Source organism: Myxine glutinosa, chromosome 1 (genome assembly GCF_964187855.1).
Source record: "Myxine glutinosa chromosome 1, kmMyxGlut1.1, whole genome shotgun sequence".
Lineage (NCBI taxonomy): Eukaryota > Metazoa > Chordata > Myxini > Myxiniformes > Myxinidae > Myxine > Myxine glutinosa.
The window spans coordinates 73,379,840-73,406,462 of record NC_136261.1 but is presented as its reverse complement, the minus strand read 5'-3'; the positions used below and the strand labels follow the sequence as shown (position 1 = coordinate 73,406,462).

Here is a 26,623-nt window from a genome sequence, read left to right as displayed (position 1 = left end):
CATGTCCAAATATTAGCTTCCCAGCTCAAAAGGTGCCTGAGATATTGGCCAAATGAGAAAGAAAATAAATAAATTATTAATAATGAAAATAAATAAATAATAATCATTAAAAAATTAAATTATTAATCAATTCGGTCAGAGAACACATAAACCACCACCATTTCATCAGAATCTGTAACTTAAAAAAAAAAATTCTAAGTCATTAATCGAATAATTAAATAATTAGTCGATTAATTGATCAATTGATTAATTAATAAATCAAAAATAGCCTTTGCAGCCAAATCACCAAGTCATTGGCATGTCCAAATATCAGCTTCCTAACTCAAAATGTGCCTGAGTTAATGGTCAGAAGAGAAAGGAAATTTGATTAATTAAATAAGTACTTAATTCATCGCTAATAATTTAAAAACTCCACAATTAATTGATTATTCAAAAAACAAAAAATACAGTTTTGACAAAGGACTTGCTCACGATTGTGCCGAAATTTCAGCTTCCGAGCTCAAAGGATGGCAGAGATATCGCCCGGACAAACAAACAAACAAGAAAACAAGAAAACAACAAAGAAAGAAAACAACCAGAGTAAAAACTGAGTACTCCCTTTCAGCGTGCGTCACTGCTGAGCCCCCTTCGGTGCCCGGCAATGACGTTATGCAGCGCCTGGAGATGGCATAGGAAAGGTGCGGTGTGCAATTATCATAAAATATTTTCTTAATCAATTGGCTAATAACATAACAAAACCACTACTGCTTCATCCGAAGATGAATCTTTTAGAAATTTAATGAAAGTCATTAATAAAATTTTTAATAATTAATTGATTAATCAATAAATAATTAATTGATTCAATGATTAATCAATAAATCAAAAATATCCTTTATGGCCACATCACCTGGTCACTCTCATGTCCAAATATTAGCTTCCTAGCTCAAAAGGTGCCTGAGATATTGGCCAGATGAGAAAGAAAATAAATAAATAATTAATAAAGAAAAATAAATAAAGAACAATAAAAAATAAATAAATAATTAATCAATTCGCCAATAGAACATATAAAGCACCACCATTTCATCCGAATCTGTAAATCAAAAAAAATAAAAACATTAGTCATTAATCAAATAATTAATCGATTAATTGATTAATCAATAAATCAAAAATAGCCTTTGCAGCCAAATCACTTCGGGCACCATGGCCCCCTTTTTGAAGCAATGTTTTATGGCCGGATGCCCTTCCTGCCGCCAACCCTGTTAGTCGCCTGTTGCGACACACAGGGAATTACCAGTGACCTGGTACTCAATTTGCCGACCTCGGAAGGGTGACAGGCCTTCAACCCCCCTGGTGTTACTTCAGCGATCAACAAGGATTCGAACCCAGGATCCTTGGCATGTCCAAATTCAGCTTCCTAACTCAAAAGGTGCCTGAGATAATGGTCAGAAGAGAAAGTAAATGTATAAGAGTGCCAATTAATCGCTAATAATTAAATAACTCATCAATTAATTGATTAATCAAAAAACAAAAAATACCGTTTTTGACAAAGTACTTGCTCACTATTGTGCTGAAATTTCAGCTTCCCAGCTTAAAGGATGGCTGAGATATCGCCCAGACAAACAAACAAACAAACAAACAAGAAAGCAAGAAAACAAACAACCAGAGTGAAAACCGAGTACTCCCTTTTAGCGGGCGTCATTACCGAGCCCCCTTCGGTGCCCGGAAATGAGGTTATGCAGCGCCTGGAGATGGCATAGGAAAGGTGCGGTGTACAACAGTCCGACACAGGGCCTCACGTGCAAGACTAGCTCTTTATTCGAAAGTGCACGATCAGTTTGAGAAGCAAAGCAGACTGCACAGTTCAGAGGTAAATTCACTACATCTGTACAGCCTTGTAGCTGGTGTTGGGCCTAGCCCTGGTGTTGGGCTAGCGGCTAGGGTGCCGGCTTAGGATCCTAGGATCCTGGGTTCGAATCTCGGTCGATCGCCGAATTAATGCCAGGGGGGTTGACTCAGCCTGTCATCCTTCCGAGGTCGGCTAATTGAGTACCAGTTCACTGGTAATTCCCTGTTTGTCGTTGAAGGCGGCAAAAAGGGTTGGCATCAGGAAGGGCATCCGGCCGTAAAACATTGCTTCAAAAAGGGGACCAAAAAACAACAACTACCACGGTCCCCGAAAAGGCCAACCCCCGCTTTGCGGGGAAAAATGGCCTCTAAACGGTGGTTGTACAGCCTTGTAGCTGTGATGGAGGTGCTGGCTCGGAACGTAAAGGAGGGTTTACCGTGGGAGTTGCTGTATACAGATGATCTGGTGTTGATTGCAGAATGTATGGATGGACTGAAGGAGAAGATGAACAAGTGGAAGGAATGTATGGAGACAAAAGGTCTGAAGGTGAATATCAGAAAAACGAAGGTGATGGCAAGTGGTAAAGCATGTGGTGAGGTAGAAAGAACTGGGAAGTGGCCGTGTGCTATGTGCAGGAAGGGTGTCGGAGTGAATTCCATTCAATGTACAATGTGCGCTGAGTGGGTTCATCAAAAATGTAGTGGTTTGAGAGGGTCATTAACCAGTGTGGCAGCTACATTCAAGTGTAAGGTGTGCACAGAGGGAGCTGCAGATGGAGGAAATGTTGAGTTGGATCTTGGAGATGGCGTGAAGCTGGAAGGTGTGAAAACATTTTGCTACCTCGGAGACATGCTGAATGGAGAAGGTGGCTCAGACTCGGCAACGGTTGCGAGAGTGAGATGTGCATGGAAGAAGTTTCGGGAACTGAGTGGCGTGCTGACGAGGAGGGGAGTGTCGTTGAAGATGAAGGGAAAGGTGTATGCTGCATGTGTGAGAAGTGTTATGATTTATGGGAGCGAGACATGGGTAATGAACATAGAGCAGCAACCAAGGCTGGAAAGGGTGGAAATGCGAATGGTTCGGTGGATGTGTGGAATATCGTTGAGAGAGAGGAAGACAAATGATGAATTGCGAAGGATGATGGGAATAGAGCCTGTGATGGATGCTGTGAAGAGAAACAGGTTGAGATGGTTTGGTCATGTGTTGAGGAAGGATGAAAGTGACTGGTTGAGAAGAGTGATGGAAATGAATGTAGAAGGAAATGGAGGACAGGGAAGACCGAGAAAGACTTGGCTAAAGAGGGTTGAAGAAGAAATGCGGGTGAGGGGGTTAACAAGGAGAGATGCAGAAAATAGGGCAAAATGGAGAAGATTGTCATGGGGACCGCAAAGCTAACCCCCGCTCTTGCAGGGAAAATGGCCTTAAAATGCCTGTTGTTTGTTGTTGTTGTTGTTGTGTACAGCCCTGTTGGACACAGTATCTATCTATAATTCCAGCAATCTCTGTGTGTGTGTGTGTGTGTGTGTGTGTCTGTGTGTGTGTGTGTTTGTTTGTCTGTGACCGCTGTTTCTCGACAACTACCGGTCCGATATACTTGAAACTTGCCAGGTATATTGCTGGGGACCCGAGGATGTGCCTTTTCAAGGTTTTAAATTAATCGCAGAAGTAGTTACCGAGCTATGTCCAAAAAACGATTCAACCAATCAGAGAGCAGCGAGCTATCACGTGTGCCGAACGTGGCGAACACACTCTGCCTCGGATGGCACATTTGAGAGCGTATTCATTTATTTCCCGTCGGCAAACTATGTTGGCGCTATGTTGGCGTTAAACTATGTTGTAAAACTAATTAAAACTAATTTGCGATTCTTTCGCTTTCCTGCGATATGCGACCTTCCGGAGCTCCTGTGAGAGCGTGCGCCATTACGGATAGTACGCGTACGGGCATGCCATATGTTGGCGTTAAACTATGTTTTAAAACTAATTAAAACCATTTCATGTAAATAGAGGGGGGGGGGGGGATTGTCACTGTACTCGCAAGCCGTTCGCCGTTCGCTTTGGCGTTGCGAATGGACCAAAACATTTCATGAACCAAACCATTTCATGTAAAGCGTTCGCCGTTCGCTTTGGCGTTGCGAATGGACCAAAACATTTCATGAACCAAACCATTTCATGTAAATAGAGGGGGGGGATATAATTTTAGATATATATATAGTACGGGCATGCCCTAGTAATTTATAAATGGTGGATTCTCTCCAGGAAAAGGATAAAGGAATAATGGTGGAAAAAACACACAAATATGCATCTGAAACAGTGTTGGACAACAACAAAGAAGGCAAATTTATGTTTGTGGAAGGATGTTAATGGGATTTATATTTTCGAATCAGACAAAGCAGGCTTTTTCCATGTTCTATTTAGCACAAACAAGACTGTGGAGTACCAAGCATCATTGGCTAAGAAGGCAGATGTACCGTTGATGCAGTGTCCTCAGCTGGTGATGGGAGGAATTTGGAATTCGCCCAAGGTGCCGGCCAGTGATAGCTCCCTCCTCTTTGTGAAGGACACTATGTGATCTTTAACACTCACCACCTCATGCTGGCAGACGGGACACCCAATTTAACCACCATCTCACGTCATCCATCCTCCTGACCATGATCTTTCTGAACCGCATTAACCCTTCCCAACCCAAACCTATTACTTGCTTCCTTTGAGCGTTTCCTCCACCTCAGTGATCATGCCGTTTTATATTTTCATTTTCAATTAATTTGCTCTCTCACCATCATCTGGTACCGTCTACAATCCAGAGATTGCCTCTTACGGAACACCATTCAAATGTTTATTCAGCAGCTGTATCTTTAACTTCCTCATCTATTCCATCATCTTGTCTGTCCATTTTAATCCTTGTCTTCCTCCTCTTCCATCAATATCACCAATCAGTATTGTTTTGTATTGCTTGAGGTGATGCTCAGCTTGGCCAAATATTACACATCGGATGCCTCTGCACTAAAGTTACACCTGTGACCGAGTGGAGCTGCTAAAACACCGCCATGGCGTTCCTGGAGGATCAAAACAAAAAGTCTGGAGCATTCACGGGAAAGATTACTGTGATGAGAGGAAGTTGTTTGTATCACTGTCATGAGGAACAAGCAGGCACCACCAGCAAATTGAAAAAGAAACAAATCAACAACAAACATTTTCAGGTCACTCTTGTTGTACTTGTAAATGAGACGATAATATATTTTGTGAAAAGATTATTTCTCAAAACTCACCAGTTCGCAGCTTTTCCCCAGCAGATACATTTGTTACTTGGGGTTCAGCATACTCTTCCTCAACAGATTCATTTATCACTTTAAGCTCAGCATTCCTGCAGAAAAGAAAGATTTTGTAAAGCTGTCGTTAAATAAATGTCACAAATAAGAAAATGTGAGAATAAAAATGCAGTCAGGCAGGTGAAAAATCAGACTGCATCAGGTATTTGTGTTTTCTACATTCAGACAGCAAACACCACCACTAACTACACTGTGCTACCCCACCAAGCATCTTCAAATACAGTTGACAATGAAGCCAAGAAATGTCACGTGTAAAGAGGGGGTGAAGATCACTAAATATATATTTTTAACCACACTTTTTTCTTTCCCCTTCGTGTCGCAAGCTCCTACACTCACCTCTGAGCTGTGTAGCCTGGGATAGAATCCCGGGTCAGCAATATGCTGCCATCCTGGTAATTCACAGAAAGGATGATTCGTCAATGTGTGCCTTACTTCGGATGTACGTTGAACCTGCCTGCAAATGATGCTTTCCACAGCCACGTGCATTGTACTAAAGAAGATCTATCTGCATCTCAAAGAAGGAAGTGCTTTAATGGGGAGTCGAAACAGCCCAACATTTAATCAAAATGCAAATTTCAAATACAGTGCTCACTTCCAGCAATCCTCCACATTAGTGAGCGCTGACTTTGAAAGTTCAAGATTGGATGCACGAGGAAAGTGTAATGCATGTACTGCATCTAAACTTTAAGAAGTTTATACTAAGAACTAACTGGAGGAGTGATAGGAACCCAAGAGTGGCTTGTGAATGGGAAAGTGTCTGCCTGGAAGGATGCAAGTCATTGAGTACCTGAGGGCTTTGCTAGCGGGGAGGGTGACTGTGACACCCTGCAAGGACTAAAAACAACACCTGAGAAAGGGTCGATGAGCTCCCTTCAGTAGCCACCAGCCTTCCAGTACGGATATGGGGTCTTTTGAAATACACCCAATGGGTGTAGGAAAATTAATTTTTCCACTGGCCTAGATACCCCCTCCTGCACAGTGGTCCTGTGAAGACGTTTCCTCGTTTCAGGACTAGATGAAGGTTTTGCCAGTTTTTCCTCTTCTTTTTCCTTGTAGCTCTTTCCATGTAGTGGCTTTCAGCCTTGTTTTGGGAAAATAGTTTTTTAATGCCTCTGCCCTTGAAGGTGGCCGGAGGCATTATGTTTTCGGGTTGTCCGTCCATCCATCCGTACGGGCTAAACCTTGTTTTTCTCAGCAACCACGTGCCCGATTGAGACGAAACTTTGAGGGTAGGAGTGGCACCCATGCAGAATGTTTTTTATGATAATTGTGACGTCATAGGTGACGTGGTATGGCAGCCATCCTCGATTAAACGCAAGTAATTAAAAAATTATTTCCCAGAAACCGCTGAATGGAAAAATTTGAAACCTGGCACATTGTCAAGTACTCCCAATGGAGAACAAAAGCATGATAATGATGTCATCATTGGTGAAGTGGTATCCCAGCCAAAAATGTTTTAATTGAATTCCTTATCCTATAAAGAATATAATTAATTGAATTCCTTATCCTTATAGTCTAGTAGGAAGACTAGGTCCCCCTGCACCCCCCGGAGATATACTTCTAATCAGTGTTTCTAGATTGGAAAAAATGTGTAGAAAATGACTAGCTATGGCCCCAAGCTGAAAAAATGTCCCACATACCATTTTTATGCAAATTACTGCTGCCATTATCAAAAAAAGACTAGGTCCCCCTGCACCCCCCGGAGATATACTTCTAATCAGTGTTTCTAGATTGGAAAAAATGTGTAGAAAATGACTAGCTATGGCCCCAAGCTGAAAAAATGTCCCACATACCATTTTTATGCAAATTACTGCTGCCATTATCAAAAAAAGACTAGGTCCCCCTGCACCCCCCGGAGATATACTGAAACTGGCAGTGACTGGTGATTGAAATGCGGTGCCTTTTTGTGTTTCAGGTCGAGGTACGTGAACTCCCCACGATCTACAGCAACCAGGAAGAGACTGATACCAGGGTGGTTCTGTACCTCCATCATGCTGCTACCATCGGATACAAGAACGCTGTAGTCAGAACACCGGACACAGACATCCTCCTGATCCTGCTCCACCATGCCCACAACATCAAGCTGACGGTGTACCTGGATACAGGGTCAGGGAAGCATCGCCAACTTGTCAACGTCTCTGAGCTGGCAGAATCCCTGGGAGAGGACTACTGTGCCACTCTCCTGGGGTACTATGTGTTCAGCGGAGAAGACTGCACCAGTGCCTTCAAAGGGAAGGGAAAAGTCGGGCCCTTGAAAAAACTGGAGAAGAATCCCAGGTTTCACAGGGCATTCGGTGAACTGGGTGACAACTGGGATGCCAACCCTGAGGTGGAGAGGCAGTTAGAAAAATTCACCTGTGTGATGTACGGCCAGAGTCGCGAGTCATCAGTGGACATTGTCCGTGCCAAGCTGCTACGAAAAATGGTGGGAGAGGACAAGACCCTCACATCCAAGTCCAAGGTTGATCTGGCTCGCCTTCCTCCATGCCAGTCTGCCCTGAAGCCGCACATCCAGCGTGTGAACCACCGCGTAGCATTGTACAAAAGAGCCGATCAACCTATCATCGAAAAGCCAAAACCTTATGAGGAGCAAGGATGGATAAGGACTGATGAAGGACTGTTGAAACCAATGTGGTCCAGTGGTCCCATCCTACCAACCTCACTGGTGGATCTTCTGAACACAGGAGAGCACGAAGAGGAGGAGGAAGAGGAAGGAGAAGAAGAGTTTGACTCTGACGATTTCGATGAAAATGATGGACTGACTCAGTGTAGAATCACTAATGCTAATGATGTTTATCTAAAACAAGCAAGAGAAGAGTGGTCACATTGAGTGCTAGGACTATTTTGACAGTTGTAATATTTAGAAAAATAAAACTTTGTGTTAACGTCTGTGTAGACGGACCTTAATATGAGTCTATTATTTCGTAAAACTGTGATTATTTTGTAAATAAAGCACTAATTAGCATACTAGTATACCATAGACACATGTAATCATGTTATGAATAGTTCTATCATGATCTATGCCCTTCAAAACATGGGTCTAGACACCTTCATTTTTCAATTATCTGCAATATTGGCTGAGATATGTCAAAAATCGTTTTTTTGATAATGGCAGCAGTAATTTGCATAAAAATGGTATGTGGGACATTTTTTCAGCTTGGGGCCATAGCTAGTCATTTTCTACACATTTTTTCCAATCTAGAAACACTGATTAGAAGTATATCTCCGGGGGGTGCAGGGGGACCTAGTCTTTTTTTGATAATGGCAGCAGTAATTTGCATAAAAATGGTATGTGGGACATTTTTTCAGCTTGGGGCCATAGCTAGTCATTTTCTACACATTTTTTCCAATCTAGAAACACTGATTAGAAGTATATCTCCGGGGGGTGCAGGGGGACCTAGTCTTCCTACTAGACTATTATCTGTGATCTGTGATCTGTGAGAGGACCTCTCCGGGCTCTGTGCCCCTTCACTCCTACCTGGCATGGCTCTGAGGTACTCCACCGCTAGGCTTCTTCAACTCAACAACCACTCCACTCCGCCATGCATCTCTGTCATCAAAAACCACGGACTCCTACGACGACCCAGATACATCCATAGAGGCTCCGGTCGCAAGTTTGTATATTCCCAGGCAGGTCACTCCATCCCCTCACTCTGGTCAGCTGAGCGCACTCTCACCCGTCGACTACGTCATCACAACAACATACACGAACGCGCCCCCTGTCTGCAAGCCCTGGCAAAATCACCCGAGTCCATCCACACCATACAAAGCAATATGAAGCTTACTCTGTTCAATACCCGGTGCCTCAACAATAAAAGCCACATCCTAAACGACTTCATTCTGGACAATAAACTGGACTTTCTCTGTCTGACTGAAACCTGGCAACAACCTCTGGACTACCTCTCACTCAACCTCACTACACCCAATGGTTACTCATACATCAACAAACCACGCTCGGAGGGCCGAGGTGGTGGAATTGCTGTAATACACTGACAGGACATCAAGACCAGCCCCGTCTCCATCTCATCTGCTCCATCATTTGAACACCTGGCTTTTAAACTTTCTGGTCACACACAGTCAGTCATGGCAGTTGTCTACCGCCCTCCCAAACCACACCCATCATTCCTGTCTGACTTCTCTTACTTTCTGACCCAGCTCTGTTCCTTCTCCCCCTCAACCCTCCTCCTCGGTGATTTCAATATCCACATGGACTCCACTGATTCCGCAATAACCGCTGACTTCATTGATATTCTTAATTGCTTTAACCTCACTCAACATGTCAACTTTCCCACCCATAACCGTGGTCACATTCTGGACCTTGTCTGTTCTATTGGACTACATCTACACCATCTCTCTGGCTCTGACCTCACTCTCTCCGATCACTTAGCCATCACTATGACCATCAACATTCCCACCCCAGCACTAAGGCAAAAACGCATAATCAACTTTCGTAAGCTAAACTCTCTTTCACCTACCTCATTCTCATCTTCCCTCTCCGAAAAACTGTCCACCTCTCCCTTCGTTGATTTGCACAGCCCCTCTGACCTCACTGACTACTACAACCACACTCTCTCCTCCTGCCTTGACCAGCTTGCGCCTATAAAAACCAAAACAGATTCCTTCACCCATTCTGCTCCCTGGTTTACCCCTGAACTCCGCCTGATGAAAACCCGTGCCCGCCAACTGGAAAGACTCCGTAATAAAACAGGTCTCACAATCCACTCCGAAGCCTACAAAGACCACCTGCAGCATTACAAAGATGCCCTTTCCCACGCCCGCTCCACCGACTAATCTCAAATAATCCACTCTGGCTCCGGAAACCCAAACGCACTCTTCTCCACAATAAACAAACTCCTCAGCCCCCTGGATACCACCACCCAGTCATTCACAGTCGACAACTGCATTTCTTTCCTTTCATTCTTCCAAAGCAAGATAGACAACATCTACAGCAGCTTAACCACCACCGCACCTGTTCCCCCTCTAACCATCTGCCCCCCCCCCCTTATCCTGCCAACCCCTATCTCAGTTTTCCCCAGTCTCCCCTACTGACCTCTCTGAACTCCTCACAGGAATGAAAACTGCCACCTGCACTCTGGACCCCATCCCCTCCAGCTTTGTTAAGGCTTGCCTTCCTGCTCTCTCTCCACTTATCACTGCAATGATAAACTCCTCCCTGTCTACTGGCATCATCCCACCATCCCTCAAAATCGCTGCTGTCACCCCATTCTGAAAAAACCTGGACTCAATCCTGACACCCCAAATAACTTCAGACCCATCTCCAACCGACCCTTTCTGTCAAAAGTTTTGGAACGCGCTGTAGCCACTCAACTCAAACATCACCTCTCTGCCAATAACCTGTATGAAACATTCCAATCCGGATTCTGCCTCAAACACAGTATGGAAACTGCACTCCTCAAAATCACCAACGATCTTCTTCTCTCCTCCGACGCCGGTAACCTCAACATGCTCATCCTTCTCGACCTCAGCGCTGCCTTTGACACCATCAATCGCATCAGCCTCCTTACCCGACTTGAAACCACCTTTAACATCACTGGCACTGCCCTTTCTTGGATCAAATCATACCTCTCCGACAGGCACCAGTTCATCTCCATCAATAACTGCAAATCCCCCACCGCTCCCCTCCCCCAAGGTGTCCCCCAAGGTTCAGTTCTCGGTCCCCTCCTCTTCATCCTGTACCTGTTCCCCCTTGGTCACTTAATCTGTCGTCATGGTCTCCAATTCCACTGCTTTGCCGATGACATCCAGCTTTTCATTTCTGCCAAGTCAATTTCCACCGTCACCCACTCTGAGACCTGGTGTTGGGCTAGCGGCTAGGGTGCCAGCTTAGGATCCTAGGATCCTGGGTTTGAATCCCGGTCGATCGCTGAATTAACGCCAGGGGGGTTGACTCAGCCTGTCATCCTTCCGAGGTCGGCAAATTGAGTACCAGTTCACTGGTAATTCCCTGCTTGTCGTAAAAAGGCGACAAAAAGGGTTGGCGGCAGGAAGGGCATCCGGCCGTAAAACATTGCTTCAAAAAGGGGACCAAAAAAACAACAACAACCACGGTGCCCAAAAAGGCCAACCCCCGCTTTGCGGGGAAAAATGGCCTCTAAAGGTGATTATATTTTATTTTTTACCCACTCTATCCTGACAAACTGCATCACTGAAATAAAATACTGGCTTCAAATCAACTTCCTCAAACTAAACTGTGATAAATCCGAAATAATCATTATTGGACCAAAAACGCTCACCAAATCCACCCACAAATTCACCCTCAACATCGACGGTATCCCAGTACCACCTCCCCTCACATCCAGAATCTTGGCATCATCTTTGACCAAACCCTCTCCTTCGACAAACACACTAAACAGATCACCAAGACAGCCTTCTTTCATCTGAAAAACATCGCCCGTCTCCGTCCATCCCTCTCCTCCACAGCTGCAGAAACCCTCATCCACGCCTTCATCACTTCCCGTCTGGACTACTGCAACAGCCTCCTCTATGGTTCACCCTCAAATATCATCAATAAACTTCAATACATTCAGAACTCCGCTGCCCGTCTACTCACCCACTCCCGGGCCCGGGACCACATCACCCCCGTCCTTCACAAGCTCCACTGGCTCCCCATCTCCCAGAGAATCCAGTACAAAATCCTCCTTCTGACATACAAAGCCCTTCATAACCTGGCCCCATCCTACCTGACTGACCTCCTCCCCAGACACACTCCCACACGCACCCTCCACTCTGCTGCTGCCAACCTCCTGTCCCCCCCCCCATCCGGACCAAACTCAGATCCTGGGGGGACAGGGCCTTCTCCATCGCTGTTCCCACACTCTGGAACTCACTACCTCAAACCATCAGAGACTCCTCCTCACTCACCACATTCAAATCATCACTCAAGACCCACCTGTTCAACACTGCATTCAACCCCTGATCGTCTCTTCTCCTTCCTTTCTGTTTGGTTTTTTAATTATGTATTTTTGTCTCTTTTGTCTTTGTTTTATGTACCATGTTAAAGCGTCTTTGGGTTTCTTGAAAAGCGCTATACAAAATAAGTGTATTATTATTATTAAATCTGAAATTGCATGTGCAATATCTATGACCCATTTTTATTGAAATATTAAATTTGTGACATCATAGGTCACATGGTTTGGCAGCCATATTGGATTTAACCTAAAACCTTTAAAAAAAACAACATCTCCCGAACCACCAAAACAATTGACTCAAACTTTTACGTGTGTCATTGACTAGGCATTGCGATTAAAGGATAATCAAGAAAACATCATTGGTCACATGGTGTGGCAGCCATATTGAATTGAAGGAAAATATTAAATAATTATATCTCTGAAATCGCTTACCCTATCGATGCGAAATTTTATAAATATCACCTATCACCATTGTTGCATATAGTTTGAAAATGCCGATTTCGTAGGTCACGTGGTTTGGCAGCATCTTGGATAGAAAAACGTGGCGTGGCAGCCATATTAGCTTGAAGCCAATATTTTTTTAAAATCCTTCTCTGAAACTGCTTCACTGATCGATGTGAAACCTGTCATGGCTGGTGAAAATGTGATACTTGAAAACAGCTGAAGGGATTTAAATCAAACTTTTTCATTTTTAGGACAGTGAACGAGGGCATCTACCCATTGTGGAACTACTTGGAGGCATATTGGTGACGCAGTCACATTGCTCTCGTTATATATAGTCTTCAAAAACTAAAAAAAATACTCAAAGTTTGCATGTTGCCTAAGGGTACCCCAAGTATGGTTTCTGTCTGGGTAGCATATCTGTGGGAGTGGATTCAGAGTGAGAAGGAGACCCCAATTCTCTCTCCGTAAATGTTTAGTCCCACCCCGTGGTATCGGTATCTGGTATGACAATTCTTCTTCTTCTTGAATAAAGAATGTTTAATCAACTTGATAATGTGCATTCTAGTGATTCCCACTTCCAACTCCCATTCCTTCCTTTCCTCCATCAAAAAATGGTTTTCATTGCAGTGTTACGCAGAACGTATCACGGTCTGCACTGGGGTAGTTGGTTACCTTTATATCCCTGTGCACAATTTCCTGGGAGTGCATGTGCTCAACAAAAACAGCAACAGCAAACGTTAAATGAACGACACAAGAATTCCAACATTTCTTTTCAGAGCTAAGCACCACACAATACACTCCACGACAGCACACATCTCACTTACACCGTGCATCCACCTGCATCGACACCTCATTGAGATCTACGGGGCCAAGCCTGTTTACATGAGGGTGAGGAACGAGTCACCAACACGCACCAACTTCTTCCTTTATGTCCCCTTTTCTATATAATTCCCCCGGATGAACGTGGCGCCCACCTGTATTTTGTTTAAAGCCGGTTGTACAAGGGGTTTCATTGAATGCTAAGGAGAGGATTGTTTCTTATGTCACACTGCATTCTCTTGAAAATAAGTGCCTGTTTAATGCAAGATTTCTTGTTTCCAAACCTGCTCGATTGTCTTTCCTTCATTGGTTAGACATAGCATACAATAAATAGAAGGGAGGTTGTGCCCCACTGATTCACTATGCTAGTCCAGCCGGAATCCCACATATAGTTTCGCTCAGCCGTATGTAACAAAAAGATAAAGGTGGGAACCGAGAGCAGTCACTATCTGACGTAACTAATTAGTCACCGAGAAAGTAAAGTGACAGTTAGCCGCAGGGATTCTGCCAGATTTTAATCACCTTGGATGGCGGAGTTGTCCACGACTCGTCGGCTTCAGGGTCTTACGTCAGGAAGCATTCCGAGAGAAGCCACCCCATACCAGGAGATGTACCCACAACAGATGTTTGTTCATCCACTGGTGATGTTTCTGCCCCTCCTCCACAATATTCTCATCTCCATGCACACCAACACCAGCCCAACACTACCTCAACACCCAACACCTTCTCCGTGACAAGTACATGAAATGATTAATTTAATGAATGTGGTGTTCATTGAGAGCAGGCATTATGGGAAAAATGGCCTCCTCAAAGTTCCTTGTATTGGTTGACAGTATTGTTCGTATTATTCTGCTATAATATTGAACAAAGAAGTCGTTGCATCCTTTGTTATGGATCAAATATTTGCAAACGAAGATTAATATTTTGATATGTCTGGTTGAAGTGGTATTCCGTGTATCACATCCCTCTCCTCAGATCAGGTACCTCCTGACGCTTGTCATTTGCACTTCTCGATGGACATTCTTACAACCTTAAACTTCATCTTCTTCTTCAGATACCTCTCCCTAACTTTTTAGTCTGGCTGTGGGACCAGGTGTGGCACAAGGTTTTCACGGATCGGTTGACCAATCGTTTTGTTGACTGGCAATAATTTGTCATTTGTTCAGGGTACCGGCGATAATTTGTCAACTCTTTACAAGAGACGTGTCAACCCAGGTTAAAGAGCTCAGGGAATCACTCAGCCCTGAAACCTCCAAACAATGGTACAGAAAATATTTAAGGAGCAAAATGTGATCGAGATACGACAGGGAGAGTTTGAATTTCCTTAAAGGAATACCATTTCTATTGTGAGCACGTTTCATGCCAGGTCATTCCAAAGGGATATTTTCTCTTACTCACACGTCAGGTGCAGTGTCACCACAACACTTGTTCTTCTTATCATGTGTGGTAAACTTTTGCCTAGGTTGAAAAAGATTGAAAAGTCAGTTTCTTCTACATGTGATGCGGTAGATACATCCTAAAACAAGTTTTAAAAGTCACGAGGAGGAAAATAAAATTATTTACTTCAGACGCTTCCAACAACTGATTTTCTTTGTCTTGGATGGTAAAGACTTGTTCATCTTTGGTTCCCTGCAAAAGAACAGAACTCTTCATCGACAACTGAATACAAATGTGCTAAATCGGATATCATTCCAAAGGGATATTTTCTCAGACTTACACGTCAGGTGCAGTGTCACCACAACACTTGTTCTTCTTATCATGTGTGGTAAACTGTTGCCCAGGTTGAAAAAGATTGAAATGTTATCTTAATGAACACGATTAAATAATTAAATAGATATATGTGGGAAAATTACATTCCCAAACCGGGAATCGAAGCCAGGTCGTCTGGAAAACCGTATCAGTGCTCTGTCATCTGAGCTATCTGGGCGACCCTGACTGAGTATGCAATTTTCCCACATATGATTGCCACTCTTTCCTTCAATGCTTCCGGGACACTCGCTGCCAACCATAGGAGAACTAACGGCCTGAACACGAGAGCTGGAAGGTGTGAAAACATTTTGTTACCAAGGAGACATGCTGAATGGAGAAGGTGGATCAGACTCGGCAACGGTTGCTCGAGTGAGATGTGCATGGAAGAAGTTTCGGGAACTGAGTGGCATGCTGACGAGGAGGGGAGTGTCATTGAAGCTGAAGGGAAAGGTGTATGCTGCATGTGTGAGAAGTGTTATGATTTATGGGAGTGAGACATGGGTAATGAAGGTAGAGCAGTAACGAAGGCTGGAAAGGGTGGAAATGCGAATGGCTCGGTGGATGTGCGGACTATCGTTGAGAGAGGACAAATGATGAATTGTGAAAGATGATGGGAATAGAGCCTGTGATGGATGCTGTGAAGAGAAACAGGTTGAAATGGTTTGGTCATGTGTTGAGGAAGGATGAAAGTGACTGGGTGAGAAGAGTCATGGAAATTAATGCAGAAGTAGATGACGGGGAAGACCGAGAAAGACTTGGCTAAAGGTGGTGGAAGAAGAAGTGCGGGCAAGGGGGTTAACAAGGGGAGATTTAGAAAATAGGGCAAAATGGAGAAGATTGTCATGGGGTCTGCAAGGTTAATCCCTGCTCTAGCAGGGAAAATGGCCTTAAAATGCCTGTTGTTGTACTAGGGGTTTCATTGAATGACAGGGATAGGACTGTTTCTGATGTGACACTGCATTTTCTTGTGAATGCCTGTTTGCCTGTTTAATGCAAGATTTGTTGTTTCCAAACCTGCTCGACTGTCTCTTTCTTTCATTGGTTAGACGTAGCGTACAATAAATAGAAGGGAGGTTGTGCCCCACTGATTCACTATGCTAGTCCAGCCGGCATCCCACCTACGGTTTCGCTCAGCCGTATGTAATAAAAAGATAAAGGTGCGAGCCGAGAGCAAATTCCCTAACTGACATAACTAATTAGTCACCGGGAAAGTAAACAAAGTTAGCCGCAGGGACTCTGCCAGATTTTAATCATCTTAGATAGCGTCCGTGGTTGCTTAGCAACCCGTCCGGTCGAAGAGTTGTCCGCCACTCGTCGGCTTCAGGGTCTTACGTCATGGAAGCAGTCCGAGAGAGGCCACCCGTTACCAGGCGATGTACCCGTAACAGATGTTCGTTCATCCCCTGGTGATGTTTCTGCCCCTCCTCCACAATGTCCTCATCTCCATACACTCCAAAACCATCCCAACACCCAACACCTTCTCAGTGATAAGTACATGAACTGATTAATTTAATTAATGTGGTGTTCATTGAGAGCAGGCATTATGGGAGAAATGGCCTCCTCAAAGTTCCTTGTGTTGGCTGACAGGATTGTTGGTATTATTCTGATATAATATTGCACAAAGAAGTCGTTGGGTCCTTTGTTATGGATCAAATATTTGCAAACGAAGATTAATATTTTGATATGTCTGGTTGAAATGGTATTGAGTATTGGTATTGAGAAGTGGCATATAAAAATATTTAAGGAGCAAAATGTGATCGAGATACGACAGGGAGAGTTTGAATTTCCTTAAAGGAATACCATTTCTATTGCGAACACGTTTCATGCCAGGTCATTCCAAAGGGATATTTTCTCAGACTTACACGTCAGGTGCAGTGTCACCACAACACTTGTTCTTCTTATCATGTGTGGTAAACTTTTGCCTAGGTTGAAAAAGATTGAAAAGTCAGTTTCTTCTACATGTGATGCGGTAGATACATCCTAAAACAAGTTTTAAAAGTCACGAGGAGGAAAATAAAATTATTTACTTCAGACGCTTCCAACAACTGATTTTCTTTGTCTTGGATGGTAAAGACTTGTTCATCTTTGGTTCCCTGCAAAAGAACAGAGCTCTTCATCCACAACTGAATGCAAATGTGCTAAATCGGATATCATTCCAAAGGGATATTTTCTCTTACTCACACGTCAGGTGCAGTGTCACCACAACACTTGTTCTTCTCATCATGTGTGGTAAACTTTTGCCTAGGTTGAAAAAGATTGAAAAGTCAGTTTCTTCTACATGTGATGCGGTAGATACATCCTAAAACAAGTTTAAAAAGTCAAGAGGAGGAAAATAAAATTATTTACTTCGGACGGTTCCAACAACTGATTTTCTTTGTCTTGGATGGTAACGACATGTTCATCTTTGGTTCCCTGCAAAAGAACAGAACTCTTCATCCACAACTGAATACAAATGTGCTAAACCGGATGTATATACATTCTCCATTTCAACAACTGACACCACAATTCCCCTGCACTAAACATCACATAAAATTAAAAAATATTGGGAAAATGTGCATAAAAAATAACAAAAAAACCCCCCATGATTTTGGTTGAGATGGGCAGGTGGACAAATGAATGTGCTCTCAATGTTTGTTCATCCATCAGCTGACACACCTCATTCCCTGATGATGCTCCTGTACGTCCTGCGCACTCTCGCACCACTCCTTCCTCCCGCCGGCAAGTGATAATAAGTAAACTGGAGAGTTCATAGAACACCTTACTCCCCACAGTCTTGACAAAAAGGACATACGATGCGTCTTTTCAAATCTTTCTTTGCCTTTCCTAGCACGATCTATGTTTCCTACGAGCCGGGATTTTGTCCAAATCTTGATTTACCCAAAGCTGAGAGCATGAGCTCATCAAATTTGATTGGTCGAGATGGGGTAATATTTTGTCCAAGTACTGCTGAACTGGAGGTTTTTCAAAACTGGAGGTCAAAAAGGCGATTTGTGTTCTAGTGTTTAATTCATTTGAAATAAAATGTTTTGAAGGCTCTAGAAAAAATATTTTCAGAAGTTTACCGCCATTGATATTTTTACACCACCTTATTTAACACGTTGAATTCGTTATTTGTGCCTGGTGCTTGTGTTTTTTTTATGACGTCACAAAAACAAGAAGTTTCATGTTTGGAATGATTTTCAATTTCATCCTCCTGACAGACAGGCAGACAGACTAAAACAATTATCTTACTCCTCTGTGCGCTCGGGACAAGATTCCGAACCAATTTCAGAGTCAAACGAGGTGGTATTCATAGAATACTTACACTGTGCAGTCAACTTGGTGTGAGCCAACTCTTCTGTTTTAGAACGTTTCTTTTTTTTTTGATCCAATATGGCTGCCAGACCACATGAGCGATAACATCATAAATGTATAATCTCTAAATAATTGTTGCATAGATCATGCTCGATATATTTCAAACTGATCAGACTAAGCGTTGTCCATGTCGAATTATGACGTCATAATTATGGCACCAATGACATCATCGTTAACACCTATTCCCCATATGGAGTTATTTACAATGAGCTGCGTTTCAATTTTTTTTCCATAGAGCGGTTTTGGAGATACAGAGGTGCAACGTTTTTTGGTTTTTCCAAGATGGCGCCTGTAACACATGACCTATGACGTCATGATTTATCATCAAAATATGCTAAAGGAGGAGACGCTCCTATAGTTTTTTCTTTTTAATAAATTAGCAAAACTTTCTGAAATCCTGTTTTCTCTTTGTCATTATGGGGTATTGAGTGTAGATTGATGAGGGAAAAAATGAATTTAAACGATTTCAGCATAAGGCTGCAACATAACAAAATGTGAAAAAAGTGAAGGGGTCTGAATACTTTCTGAATGCACTGTACCTAAGTTCGCGAGCGCAGGGTAACTACTGCTAATCTGCCGTTTCATGTTCCGATTTGTGTTGTCGTGATCAAAATATCAAGTGAAATTGAAATGAAGTTTGCTCCCCGATCATAGACACAGAGTGAACCAACTGCTTAACCTTACCTTGCACTTTGCTCATGGGGTAATAAACTGATGAATTCACTGAAATGATGGGGTGGTGGGACCAGGCGAGAGGGGGTGGGGGGCGGGGGGGTGGGAATGTGTGAGCGGGGATGTGGGAATATGCGAGCGGGGGTGCGGGAATGTGCCAGATGGGGTGCGGCAATGTGCCAGATGGGGTGCGGGAATGTGCCAGATGGGGTGCGGGAATGTGCCAGATGGGGTGCGGGAATGTGCCAGATGGGGTGCGGGAATGTGCCAGATGGGGTGCGGGAATGTGCCAGATGGGGTGCGGGAATGTGCCAGATGGGGTGCGGGAATGTGCCAGATGGGGTGCGGGAATGTGCCAGATGGGGTGCGGGAATGTGCCAGATGGGGTGCGGGAATGTGCCAGATGGGGTGCGGGAATGTGCGAGATGGGGTGCGAGAATGTGCGAGAGGGGGTGCGAGAATGTGCGAGAGGGGGTGCGAGAATGTGCGAGAGGGGGTGCGAGAATGTGCGAGCGGGGGTGCGGGATGTGCGAGCGGGGGTGCGGGAATGTGCGAGCGGGGGTGCGGGAATGTGCGAGCGGGGGGGGGGGTGGGAATATGCGAGCGGGGGTGTGGGAATATGCGAGCGGGGTGTGGGAATGTGCAAGTGGGGGTGTGGGAATGTGCGAGCGGGGGTGTGGGAATGTGCGAGCGGGGGTGTGGGAATGTGCGAGCGGGGGTGCGGGAATGTGTGAGCGGGGATGTGGGAATATGCGAGCGGGGGTGTGGGAATATGCGAGAGGGGGTGTGGGAATGTGCGAGAGGGGGTGTGGGAATGTGCGAGCGGGGGTGTGGGAATGTGCGAGCGGGGGTGTGGGAATGTGCGAGCGGGTGTGGGAATGTGCGAGCGGGTGTGGGAATGTGCGAGCGGGTGTGGGAATGTGCGAGTGGGTGTGGGAATGTGCGAGCGGGGTGTGGGAATGTGCGAGCAGGGGTGTGGGAATGTGCGAGCGTGGGTGTGGGAATGTGCGAGTGGGGATGTGGGAATGTACGAGCAGGGGTGTGGGAATGTTTGAGCGGGGATGTGGGAATGTGCGAGCGGGGGTGTGGGAATGTGCGAGCGGGGATGTGGGAATGTGCGAACAGGGGTGCGGGAATGTGCCAGATAGGGTGTGGGAATGTGCAAGAGGGGGTGCAGAAATGTGCGAGAGGGGTTGCGGGAATGTGCGAGAGGGGTTGCGGGAATGTGCGAGAGGGGGTGTGGGAATGTGTGAAGGGGTGTGGGAATGTGCGAGAGGGGGTGTGGGAATGTGCGAGAGGGGGTGTGGGAATGTGCGAGAGGGGGTGTGGGAATGTGCGAGAGGGGGTGTGGGAATGTGCGAAAGGGGGTGTGGGAATGTGCGAGAGGGGGTGTGGGAATGTGCGAGAGGGGGTGTGGGAATGTGCGAGAGGGGGTGTGGGAATGTGCAAGAGGGGGTGTGGGAATGTGTGAGAGGGGGTGTGGGAGAGGGTGTGGGAATGTGCGAGAGGAGGTGTGGGAATGTGCGAGAGGGAGTTTGGGAATGTGCGTTATGGGGTGTGGGAATGTGTGAGATGGGGTGTGGGAATGTGCGAGATGGGGTGTGGGAATGTGCGAGAGGGGGTGTGGGAATGTGAGAGATGGAGTGTGGGAATGTGCGAGAGGGGGTGTGGGAATGTGCGAGAGGGGGTGTGGGAATGTGCGAGAGGGGGTGTGGGAATGTGTGCGAGGGGTCGTGGGAATGTGTGAGAGGTGTGGGAATGTGCATGTGGGGGTGTGGAAATGTGCAAGAGGGGGTGGGGAAATGTGTGAGAGGGGGTGTGGGAATGTGTAAGAGGGTGTGGGGGAATGTGCGAGAGGGGGGTGTAAGAATGTGCGAGAGGGGGTGTAAGAATGTGCGAGATGTGGTGTGGGAAAGTGCAAGATGTGGTGTGGGAAAGTGTGAGATGGGGTGTGGGAATGTGCGAGAGCGGGTGTGGGAATGTGTGATGTGGGGTGTGGGAATGTGTGATGTGGGGTGTGGGAATGTGCGAGAGGGGGTGTGGGAATGTGTGATGTGGGGTGTGGGAATGTGAGAGGGCGTGTACGGCGGAAGGGGGAGGGGCGAGGAGGTGTAGGGGGGAGGGGGTAGGGGGGAGGGGAGAGGGAGTATGGGGGGATGGGGAGTCGAGGGGTGGGAGGTAGGGGAGGGGCGGAAACGTGCGAAGTGGGAGGGGGTTGTGAGCGGACGACAATTGTCAATGCCCCTGAAGGCCCCGTATTTCTCATCCTTTTAAATGCTGAACGATAACAGAGGAAGCAGCACAAACCATTTTTAAAGTCTATGGCATGACTCGGCCAGGCTTTGATCCACCGACATCCCCTCATATGTAGCGGACACTCTCATCATTAAAGCACCGAGTTCGCTTTCCCCGATTGGAATTACAAGGGTTCTGATGAGGGATTGAAAAATCGGATTATTCGATGGATTGCAGCGTTTGGAAAGTATCTACATATTTAGTACGTACGCAATTCGGGTGTCTCATCCTAAACCACCTCACAGAGATCTACCATCTAAAACACAATGTGTGTGTGTTTGTGTGTCTGTCCCCCTTCATAAGGCTAGGTTTTGAAGGCTTTGAGTAGTGCTTTCGGAGGGATATGAGTGGGGGGAGGGAGGGGGGTTAAGGGGCAATCTTTGAACATGACTGTGTGTCCACCGGTTAAAAGACCGAAAACGCTCTGAGGACCCAAAATACCCCAAGGACCCAGAAGACCCCAAACACTCAAAATACCCAAAGACCCAAAATATCCTGAAGACTGTAACAGGCACAAAAGCTAACGAAGACCTCAAAGACCCCAAGGACTCTGAAGACTCAAAATACCCTGAATACCCCGAATACCCCAAAGACCCAAAGGACCCCAAGGATCCAAAAGACCATGAGGATCCAAAAGACCATGAGGATCCAAAAGACCCAAACAACCCCAAGGTCCCAAATGACAAAAAGGACCCAAAAGCCCCAATGACTCAGAAAACCACCAAAATACCCCAAAAATCCCAAACCCCAAAAACCCACAATACACTGAAGACCCAAAAGACCCGAAAGACCTAAAAGACTGAAAAGACCCCCAAAAACCTTAAATACCCAAAAGACAGAAAAGTCATTGAAAACCCAATTGACCCCAAACACCCAAAAGACCCCGAAGACTCTTAAATACCCAAAAGACCACAAAAACCCAAAAGACACTGAATGCATGAATGAATGATCGTTTTAAGGCCATTTTCCCCGCTAGAGCGGGGGTTAGCCTTGCGGGTCCCATGACAATCATGGTTCCGTGTTTGAGGCAATGGTTTTATGGCCGGATGCCCTTCCTGGCGCCAACCCTTAGTCGCCTCTTACGATGCGCAGGGATACGGTGTACCTATTCTAAACCAGCGTACACACCGGGATCATTCATCCCAACAAACTGGTACTCAATTTGCTGACCTCGGAAGGATGACAGGCTGTGCCAACCCCCCTGGTGTTCATTTAGCGATCGACCGAGATTCGAACCCAGGATTCTAGGATCCCAAGCCAGCACCCTAACCGCTAAGCAAACACCAGGCTGAAGACCCCAAATTCCCCAAAGACCCAAAAGACTGAAATGACCCCAAGACCCTTAAAGACCCAAATGACCCCAAAGACACCGAATACCATTAAAGAACCAAGACTACAAAGACTACAAAGACTACAAAGACGCAAAAGACCCCCAAAAAACCTTAAATACCCAAAAGACCATGAACACCAAAAATACCCTGAAGACCCCCAAAAAAAACAAAGACCCTTAAATATCCAGAAGACCCAAAATACCACAAGACCCTTAAAGATCCAAAAGACCACTAACACCCAAAATACTCAAAATACCCCAAAGACCCAAAATACCCAAAAGACCATGAAGATCCAAAGACCCCGAAGATCCAAAGACCCTGAATATCCAAAGACCCTGAAGATCCAAAGACCCCAATGACCCTTAAATACCCAGAAGACCCAAAAGACAATGAAAACTAAAAGAATACCCCAAAGATCCAAAAGACCCAGAAGACCCTTAAATACCTCAAGGACCCAAAATACCTCAAAGACACTTAAAGACCCAGAAGAGCAAAAAGACCCAAAAACCCAAAAGACCCCAGAGACCTAAAATATCCCAAAGACCCAAAATACACTGAAGAACCAAAAGACGCGAAAGACCCAAAAGACTGAAAAGACTGAAAAGACCCAAATGGACCCCAAATGGACCCCAAATACCCAAAAATTTGGAAAGACCCAAAAGACCGCAAGACCTCAAGGACCCAGAAGACCCCGAAGACCAAATAGTCCCTAAACACCCAAAATACCCCGTAGACTGTTAGACACAAAAGACCATGAAGACCCAGAAGTCCCCAAAGGCCCAAAAGACAGAAAAGTCATTGAAAACCCAATTGACCCCAAACACCCAAAAGACCCCGAAGACTCTTAAATACCCAAAAGACCACAAAAACCCAAAAGACACTGAAGACCCCAAATTCCCCAAAGACCAATAAAGACCCAAAGACCCAAAAGACTGAAAAGACCCCAAGACCCTTAAAGACCCAAAAGACCATGAACACCCAAAATACCATGAAGACCCCCCCAAAAAAACAAAGACCATTAAATATCCACAAGACCCAAAAGACCCAAAATACCACAAGACCCTTAAACACCCAAAAGACCACTAACACCCAAATTACCCCAAAGACCAAAATACCCAAAAGACCATGAAGATCCAAAGACCCTGAAGATCCAAAGACCCAAACGACCCTTCAATACTCAGAAGACCAAAAAGACCATGAAAACTAAAAAAATACCCCAAAGATCCAAAAGACCCAGAAGACCCTTAAATACCTCAAGGACCCAAAATATCTCAAAGACCCTTAAAGACCCAGAAGACCAAAAAGACCCCAAAACCCAAAAGACCCCAGAGACCTAAAATATCCCAAAGACCCCCAAAAAATCTAAAAGACCCAGAAGACCAAAAAGTCCCTGAAAACCCAAAATACCCTGAAGACCCTTAATGACCCCACAGAACCAAACAATCCAAAACACCAAAAAGACTCTTAAAGACCCTGAGGACCCAGTGGAACCCAAAGACCCAAAATACCGAGATGACTGAAAAGACCCAAGGACCCCAAAGAGGCAGAGGACCCAAAGGACCCAAATGACCTAAAACATCCTGAAGACCCAAATTAACCTGAAGATCCCAAGGATGCAAAAGAGCTTGGGCACCCAACAAACCCAAATTAACCAGAGGACCCAAGAGACCCTTTGGACTCTGAAGACCCAAAAGAAGAGTAACTAGAACGGGCACTCGGTAGAGCGCATACCTTCGCCGCAGCTACTTTTGTTGCCAAAATAAAAGACTACAAGATCTGTGTAGCAAAGCATTTTGGCATTAGTTTCATACAAATTGGACACAAATTGACCGCGCTATGGTAAAAAGACGATTTTGACCTTTTCATGACCTTGACCTTGACCTTTGACCCGATCGATTCCAAAATCTAATCAAATGGTTCCCGGATAATAACCTATCATCCCACCAAATTTCATGCGAATCGGTTGAATACTTTTTGAGTTATGCGAATAACATACACACACACACACACACAGACATACAAATAAATACACAGCGATCAAAACATAACCTTCCGCTTTTGCGAAGGTAATTATGTCTCTTACATTGGAATTGTAGACGGTGGCTTGCAAACCGAGCCTCAAGGTCGGTGTATGGAAGCGTTTTTTTAAATCACAATAAATACAAAGCACAGGGAGACGACATTCGCTGAAAGTGACGTGCAAAGTGCGGAGAGTAAAACGAGTGTTCATTTACGTCTGTCGAACGTCGAATAAAAAAAGATGATATAGGCACCCTACTAAGCACCCCTGGGCCGTGGGACTGGGCCAGTGGGCCCTGACACCGTCACTTAGCCCAGACTTCAACACGCTCACGCCGCTGCTGCACCGTCAAAAACTGCTCCAACCCGTCATTTTTGGCGGGCTTTATACTCGTAATTAATAAATAATAAACGCCACTGCGTCATTTTCCTGAGGAGGTGATGCCGGACGTACATCGATTAGCACGCAATACTCGACTTGGAGATAAAATTCACTTGATGTTGTGAAAACCCGTATAACTATAAGATACCTTCGTTGCGATGTCTTCTTACGAAGACGCATCTTGGGAAACAAAGACAGATCGAACGAGGGGAGGAATAGGAGAAGGAGGAGGAGTGTGTTGAGAAAATTTCAACGAAAAATTCGCTAGCTCCCGAGAAAACAAAACATCCAGCTCATCGACAATGTGCATTGATATGATGTTTTCGTCGTCGTACACCGTTACCACGTGATACATTTGTGACGTCAGCCATCCTCATCCTCAAATAATGAGGAGTAAAGTTTAATTGGTAGATTTTAAGTCTTCATCATCGTTATTTATTAATTTTTAAAATAAAGCAATCGTTTTATATTTATTTTCGGGAAGTTGCTTTAGGGGTAGTTTGGGACACCGGAAGTTGATTTTCTGATTCTATTTTAATCATAATAACAGTAATGTCGATTTTAAAATCCTTTCTTGAACTAATACATTGTAATTGTTTTAATAGATGTTATTTCCATTTGACCTCCTCAACCGCCCCGCACGCAGGAACACCGCTGCCGCGATAATCAGCATGTGACGTCACCATACTTGATCCGCCATGTTGGATTACCACAGGGTTCCACGGAAAACTGTCCCTCTGTTTGGGCAGTGTATAGGCAGTTTATGTTCACTGGGAACAACCCAGTGTTAACTTATAGTCATCTGCACACTCATTGCAAAAATAATATTATGAAATTGTTTTACGTTCCCAGGGAACATAAAAGGGTCTTGGGGGTGGGGGACAGCAGGGGTGAAATGGGAGGAGGAGGAGGTGAGGTTGGCCATCCAAGAGGAACGGAAGAAAAACGCAATATATCGAGTTACAGTGGGCTATGGACGAACAAAATGCGAAACATTCGGCGCGTGTCGAGCAGGTGAGGGTTTCTATCGGAACACGTGTCACCGCTGGGTTGGTTTGGGGAGGGCAAAGGTAGGAGAGTACAGGAAGAAGAAGAGCAATTTTAAAAATTTTACATACTTAATAATTGGCATTAAAGCGCGGTGTTACCCGCGCTGCTTGTAAGCAAGGAGGAAGTGGACAACGTGGTAATTTGTAAAAGTCTTTATTCAAGAGCTCACTGTAACACGAAAGCGTTCCGAGCTGCGCGCCCGGTGTATATCCCGCGGCCACGCCTACCCCTCGGGCGTGGCCGCCGCCCACTTGGCGCGCGGAATGATGTTCTCACGCCAGTGAGCTTTCGTGTCCGCCACACGTGCCCCCCCCCCCAGAATTCCCGCGCACCTGGAGGGCCAGTTTGCGGGGCAAACGTATGACCCGGCCGAAGTGCCCTCTGGCGACTGGCGGCGTCCGGGGTGCAGGGATGCCCGCTGGGATGCC

General features: G+C 45.3%; 1 protein-coding gene across 1 annotated transcript in view; it reads right to left on the bottom strand.

Annotated features, from left to right (window-relative positions):
• LOC137433507 (uncharacterized) overlaps window positions 1-25,432 on the bottom strand; it is a 76,328-nt gene extending 50,896 nt beyond the window's left edge. The window contains exons 1-8 of the mRNA XM_078771636.1: window positions 25,294-25,432; window positions 17,439-17,504; window positions 17,274-17,333; window positions 17,120-17,185; window positions 16,955-17,014; window positions 14,907-14,972; window positions 14,742-14,801; window positions 5,092-5,186 (exon numbers count right to left, since the gene is read on the bottom strand). Of these exons, the coding sequence (XP_078627762.1) occupies window positions 5,092-5,186; window positions 14,742-14,801; window positions 14,907-14,972; window positions 16,955-17,014; window positions 17,120-17,185; window positions 17,274-17,333; window positions 17,439-17,504; window positions 25,294-25,325 (505 nt within the window). The 5' untranslated portion in view covers window positions 25,326-25,432. The remainder of the gene's footprint in view (window positions 1-5,091; window positions 5,187-14,741; window positions 14,802-14,906; window positions 14,973-16,954; window positions 17,015-17,119; window positions 17,186-17,273; window positions 17,334-17,438; window positions 17,505-25,293) is intronic.
• Window positions 25,433-26,623: the final 1,191 nt, after the last annotated feature.